This window comes from Sinocyclocheilus anshuiensis, unplaced genomic scaffold, assembly GCF_001515605.1.
Source record: "Sinocyclocheilus anshuiensis isolate Anshui unplaced genomic scaffold, SAMN03320099.WGS_v1.1 scaffold223, whole genome shotgun sequence".
Classification (NCBI taxonomy): Eukaryota; Metazoa; Chordata; class Actinopteri; order Cypriniformes; family Cyprinidae; genus Sinocyclocheilus; species Sinocyclocheilus anshuiensis.
This window is the reverse complement of record NW_015548214.1, coordinates 313,939-320,432: the sequence shown is the minus strand read 5'-3', so window position 1 is coordinate 320,432 and position 6,494 is coordinate 313,939. Positions and strand designations below refer to the sequence as shown.

At 33.3% G+C, this 6,494-nt stretch overlaps 1 protein-coding gene across 2 annotated transcripts in view; it reads left to right on the top strand.

Annotated features, from left to right (window-relative positions):
* The first annotated feature begins 1,620 nt into the window (after positions 1-1,620).
* LOC107653841 (protein FAM92A1) overlaps positions 1,621-6,494 on the top strand; it is a 7,186-nt gene continuing 2,312 nt past the window's right edge. The window contains exons 1-7 of one of the 2 annotated variants that reach the window (XM_016440690.1): positions 1,621-1,817; positions 2,369-2,603; positions 2,682-2,750; positions 2,968-3,069; positions 3,833-3,838; positions 4,062-4,166; positions 4,867-4,980. In XM_016440690.1, the coding sequence (XP_016296176.1) occupies positions 1,789-1,817; positions 2,369-2,603; positions 2,682-2,750; positions 2,968-3,069; positions 3,833-3,838; positions 4,062-4,166; positions 4,867-4,980 (660 nt within the window). In that variant the 5' untranslated portion in view covers positions 1,621-1,788. Of the gene's footprint in view, positions 1,818-2,368; positions 2,604-2,669; positions 2,751-2,967; positions 3,070-3,832; positions 3,839-4,061; positions 4,167-4,866; positions 4,981-6,494 lie in introns of both variants that reach the window. The other variant, XM_016440688.1, reaches the window with a different exon arrangement.

The window sequence follows — 6,494 nt, the reverse complement described above, 5'->3', positions numbered from 1 at the left end:
CAGCAGACAGAGTAGCTACACATGTAGGCTATTTATTGCTGAAATATTAGCAAGAAAAAAAATACGTTTGTGATTCACACACTAGGCCTCTAATAATCAATAAAATAGCTTTGCTACTGAAAAAAATGCATAATATCTGCAAATGTGGTTAAACTATTTGCTACTTTTACCTACAATAGGCTATATGCTACACTTGGACATGTTCAGATAAATGAATGTTCAGCTACAGATGTACGGTGGCCAGATGTTTTTACGTGCCCAAATATTCAGACCAATACAAGCATTATATTCCATCTGTTAGATTCAGATTTCTAAAAACCAGAATATTATCTCTAGACATTCGGGTTAATGTGTTTACATGACATTTAGAGTCAGAATTTGACCAAAGCAGAATATTATTGTCTGTGTGAACAGCCATTGATTAAAAACAATTAGACCATTTTAAGGCTTTAGACTTCTTAAATAGGACTCAATGCACATGCACACAGCTAAACGCTATGTGTTTTACACAGGCAATCTGTTACAGTGGGATCAATTCCATGGATGATTAAGCATGATAATGAAGGTTTTTGGACATTCTCCACAGAGGTGCAGACACAGCAGCTGGTGACATTCATGAGCGCATCACAATGAATTCCCATTACTTTCAATGATCATGAAGTCTGCTTTTGGCAATGTTACAAACCCAATAAACTCGCTAAAGTATGCCATATGTGTATGTAAAGAGGGGAATTAAAGTCAAATTGCTTTATTAAAAAGGAATGCAAATCCAGCAGATGATTTTGTGCTTTCATACTGCTGTTGACATCATGATCAAATTAATTTACAGAGGGCAATACATTAAAGATATAAGCAAGGAGGAGAGAAATGCCAGTGGATAGGCTTTAGTCATATTTTTCATATGGACTTTTAAAATTCTAAAACCTGAAAGAATGAGCATTATGTATAACAGGATGTATGCCTTATAAGTGAACATTCAAATATTGTGTAATGAACCAAATATTAATGTCTGCTAATTTTACATTCATAAACACATTTATAAAACCTCTATTTGATGTTGGAAATGGAAATGTTGGAAATATTTTAAAATATAAAGTTGTTGTTGTTGTTTTAATTTATTCTCTTATTGATATTATATTATAATATATTATAGCCTATTTCTGCAAACATTTTATCTTAACATATTTTAGGCCATTTTATTATTATCTATTATATTACATTATTATATTATATTATATTAAATTATATTATATTATATTATATATTTCAGCAAACATTTATCGTAACATATTTTGGGCCATTTTATTAGTCTATCTAGACTTAAACTATTCACATTATTTACCCATTAATCATATATCGAGCAATATTTTTCATAATTTAATTTAATTTAGTTTTTCCTTTATATACCTGTAGAGGACGCCTCTTTCACATTATTTACTCATTAATCATATATCGAGCAATGTTTTTCATAATTTAATTTAATTTAGTTTTTCCTTTATATACCTGTAGAGGACGCCTCTTTCACATTATTTACTCATTAATCATATATCGAGCAATGTTTTTCATAATTTAATTTAATTTAGTTTTTCCTTTATATACCTGTAGAGGGCGCAGGTTTGGCTCCATGGTAACGGCACGGCGTTCTTCCATGGCGATTTCCTGTTGCAGCTTTAGCCCAGAGAATAGACACAACACTGTTTTTAGCATTTTTAAATAAAGTTACGTCAGTATCCATATAGCTTGAGAATTTATTTTTAATTAATACATATATATTGGTTTCGAGTTATCATGAGTCGCACTCCTGATGCAAGAGCGAGGTAAAAGTTGTCCAGAGTTGTTATGACGGTTGGGAAGCTTGCTAGCCTGCTAAGCTATAACGTTATACAAGCAGTAGTTCATCGTCTAGCGCGTATTTTATGATGTAATCGACTGTAAATGCATAAGCAGAACTTTAACTTTAATATCAATATACTAAAACAGAAACGGCATAATTATCTGTGTAGCATGTTTGTGATCATTTCCAAGATACAAGATGATAAAAGATGCTACATATGAACCTTCCTCAGTTACACTGTATTATTAAGACACGTCTGCCTAGTTTTGTATTACAATTTATCATCCCAGATAAACGTTGGTCGAATTTTTTAGATAAAAACAGGCTGCGACAGCATTTTTAAAACAACTCTTACCTGAAGGAATATACATCATGATAGTCTTGTAATACTTACTGACTGTTCCTCTCATGTGCAATAAATTTGACATATAACCCTTTTAATATGCTGATAGAGGGTAAAACCTGTAGTCTAAGTTATTTTAACAACATTCCCTCAGTCAGATAATCTTCATCTTTCTTTGTTGCACATTACAGAGACACCCAGACCAAGCAGATCCAAGAGAACATCACCAATGTAGAGAAACACTTTGGAGATCTCTGCCAACTGTTTGCTGCTTATGTCCGTAAAACTGCACGACTGCGGGACAAAGCCGACCTACTGGTAAAAGAAGTCGGCCTTTATGCTGACACAGAGACACCGAACCTGAAATGTGGATTGAAGAATTTTGCAGATCAATTGGCTCAGATTCAGGACTATCGACAAGCAGAAGTGTGTTTAAAATAAAATGAAATTCTTCAGCATATTTGTGTTTCTTACTAATATAAAAACACTTAGTATTATTCACAGGTGGAGAGGCTGGAAGTGAAAGTTATAGAGCCTTTGAAAGCATATGGGAATATTGTCAAAACAAAAAGGGTAAGGTTTTTCTCCATAAGCAACCTCAGTTAAAAGGATTTATATTTAATAGTTCTCAAATATACAAATGTCCTTTTCCCAATGATCTCATGAGGGCAGCATTGCATCACATTCTGAGTAAGCATGATGTACTGTGACTGTTGTCATAGGTCAAAACCTAAGAACTAGAGTGCTCTTTTCTACCAACCTTCTGTGATTTTATCAAATTTTTGTACAGGAGGACATGAAGCAGACGCAGACTGCACGGAACAGAGAGGCCAAGCAGATGCAGCAGCTTGAAAGGATGAGGCAGAGAAACCCCTCAGACAGACAGATTATTGTATCCTTACAGCCCAATGTTATTATTTCTTCTTTCAAGTTTAATTTACTTATATAGCACCATTAAAACAGCAGCAGCTGACCAATGTGCTTTACAGCATCAGATAAAATAAATACAAGCAAAACAATAAAAAAAAATATCACAGATAAAATCAGAGACACATAATCAACAAGATATCAAAAGAAAATCGGATCTGAAAGTTCAGTTTCACTGAAAGTATGTAGCTGTGAACCAGAAGAGTAGGTCTGACAGATTTTAGGATCATTGCTTAAATTTGCATAACATGCAAGATGCCACAATTTTCAAATTACCTTGTAGATTAGGGCTGTCAATCAATTAAAACAAATTAATATATTTAATTGCATTAATAGATTTAATTTGTCAAAATGAACTGCATATATATCAATACTTGCTGAGAACTCCCCCAACTGAAGATACATTATTGTGTCAGATGAGTAAATTAATAGATATATCAAAAATGATGTTAAAAGTCAATACTGCGGTACACTTGGGGGCCATTGCGACTGCAAGTTAAAATGTTTTTAAACATATTTACAACATTTTTAACTAGTATAACTCAAAATGTCTGCATATTGCTGCATATTTGCATATGGTTCTGAATTAAATGTGTTTATTTTTTTTAACACATCATTTTTAATACAATTAACAAGAATCAACAGCCCTACTAGACATAATGTCAAATAATCTCAAAGATATTTGTTGTAAACCACAATTACAGATTAACCTTAACAGCCTCTCTCAGTCACAGGTGGGCCTTGTGTGCAACGAACTGTAATATTATCTCGAAACTTCTTTTATTTCATTTAATTATAACCAAGTAGGTCCAACACAGCCTGGTACTAATATGTCAGTTATACTCAACCTGATATGAGTCTTTTCATTCTTCTCAGTTCAAAACCTCTTGGTAAATTGGGTATGTCTGTTACTTGGGAACATTTTGTGCTTTACTTTTCTTTGTTGTGTCACGAAAGGCCGAGAGTGAACTCCAAAGAGCCACAATGGAAGCCACACGCACAACTCGCCAGCTGGAGGAGACAATAGATGACTTTGAAAAGCAGAAGATTCGGGATATCAAGGTCCTTCAGACTGCACGATTAGTTATTTAATAAGTAATATCAGTTTATTTTGTAAAAGGATAAAACAACCTTTAATATTATACTGTATATTATACAAATATAAAATAAAGTATATTATATATTATTATACAAATATAATCTAATGTAATCCGAAATTCAAACAGTGTCCCTGAAAACTTTACTGTGTTTAAAACTAAACCCACATTTAAGTAAAAAACATTTTTTTAATAATATTTTTATTCAGCAAGGATGCATTAAATTGATCAAAAGTGACAGTAAAGATATTTCTGATGATACACAAGATTTCTGTTTCAAATAAATGCTGTTGTTTTTAACTTTTTATTCGTCAAAGGATTCAGAAAAAAAAATATGATTCTTTCCATGAAGAAATTAAGCAGCACAGCTGTTTTCAACCTTATGAATAATAAGAAATGTTTCTTGAGCAGCAAATCAAAATATTAGAATGATTTCTGAAGGATCATGTGACACTGAAGACTGGAGTAATGATGCTGACAATTCAGCTTTGCCATCACAGGAATAAATTACATTTAAAAATATATTAAAATAGGAAACAGTTCTTTTAAATTGTAATAATATTTCACAATATTACTGTTGTTATTGTATTTTTGATCAAATAAATGCAGCCTTGATGAGGATAAGAGATGATTAATTACATTCATGTCTCATGTGTTTGATGCAGAAAATTCTCGGTGAATTTGTAACAGTGGAGATGGCATTCCATGCCAAGGCTTTGGAAATTTACACAACTGGCTACCAGCACATTCAGAATGTGGATGAGGAAGGAGACCTTGAGGTGAGCACTCTGCTCCAGCACCGCTGCTCTGGCAGTCCTGCTGGTTCGAGCTTGTCCGTCTTAATGTCTAATCAAATAGTATTCTTTCTCCTCCTGAGATCCCCCTGCTGTCATAATGATGAAAGCTCTGGTTGCTGGGGTATAAGGCCTCCTCCAATCCTGATGCATAAAAGAACCAGAGAGGCATATTGCAAAGCATGTTCAGTCAGCTGTGGAATGTTCGCACTGGCTAATGCATTTATTTATGAATTCATAGTTTGGCATGCCAAAACAATTTTTTTTTCTCAACTTTGTCAACATTTCCTTGACTTGACGGGGAAGAAAATCACATGAATATTATTTCATCAGTGGTTTTCAGGGAAACATTTCCTCGTTCTTGTCTGAACTTTGCCTGTAATTGGATGTGTAAACTTGTAATAGTCATATATTGGCACATGGTGACAAGTTTATGAAGACACAGCTAAACCATATAGAGATAGGCAGTGGTGTAATGTAACGAAGTAATAATACTTCGTTACAATACTTAAGTATTTTTTGGGAGTATCTGTATGTTTTTATATTTAAATATTTAAATTTTATATTTATATTTATATTGTGTCTCATAACTTTTACTTTTACTCCACTACATTTCCTAATTAAAATGTATACTTTTACTCCGATACATTTCCCCGAAGCATATTCGTTACTTACTACAAAACAGTCAGGAGTCAGAAGAACACGGACTGCAGGAAAGCAGTCCGACGAATCAGTAGTCTGGCATCTGCAAATTAGACTTCTAAAAAACACCTTTACTCATCTGCAAACAAGTGCTTACACAACCGCGGTCGATTTCATTTTCCTCTCAAGTCGAGGCTGGGGTGTGCTGTGCGATATACAGTATATCTTCTGCGATAATATGGTAAGTGAAGTGTTGTTGTAATGTTGTGCGATCTGACATTATCAAGTAGCCAAATCACACACACAGAGTGCATGCACGTGATTTATTAGTCTATTAAAATTCAAGTCATTCTAAATTGTAGATGGCAAAAATGCCTCTGTATGCTTTTTATATGTATATAATGTAATACAGTTAACTTAATATATATCACACAAAGAGTAGGCTACCGTTTTTCTGCAGATATCAGCATGATAACTAATTTAATAATCATTTTATACAATAAAGTTAGCAATAAGTGACTTACATTTTAGACGTAATATTGCTTGTTTTTGCTCAATTTTGCCAACGAAAATAGTTCCAAACAAAGATCACAGCACTGTTTTGCGTCTCTGAGCAATGATGCTTACTTATTGAATGATTCAGCTTTTTTAATGAATCGGTTGAATAAATTATTCAGTGATTCACTCATTAACACAGTCAAATGCTGCCACCTACTGGCGGTTTTAATTTCATATTTTGACTATTTTGTTCAGGTTTTAAATGATTTCAAATATCAGTATTCAAGGTTTTATGTTAATAACAAAACATTATTTATCCATCTGTAACTGCAGGTTAAATGCATCCATGTCCCCTCTGA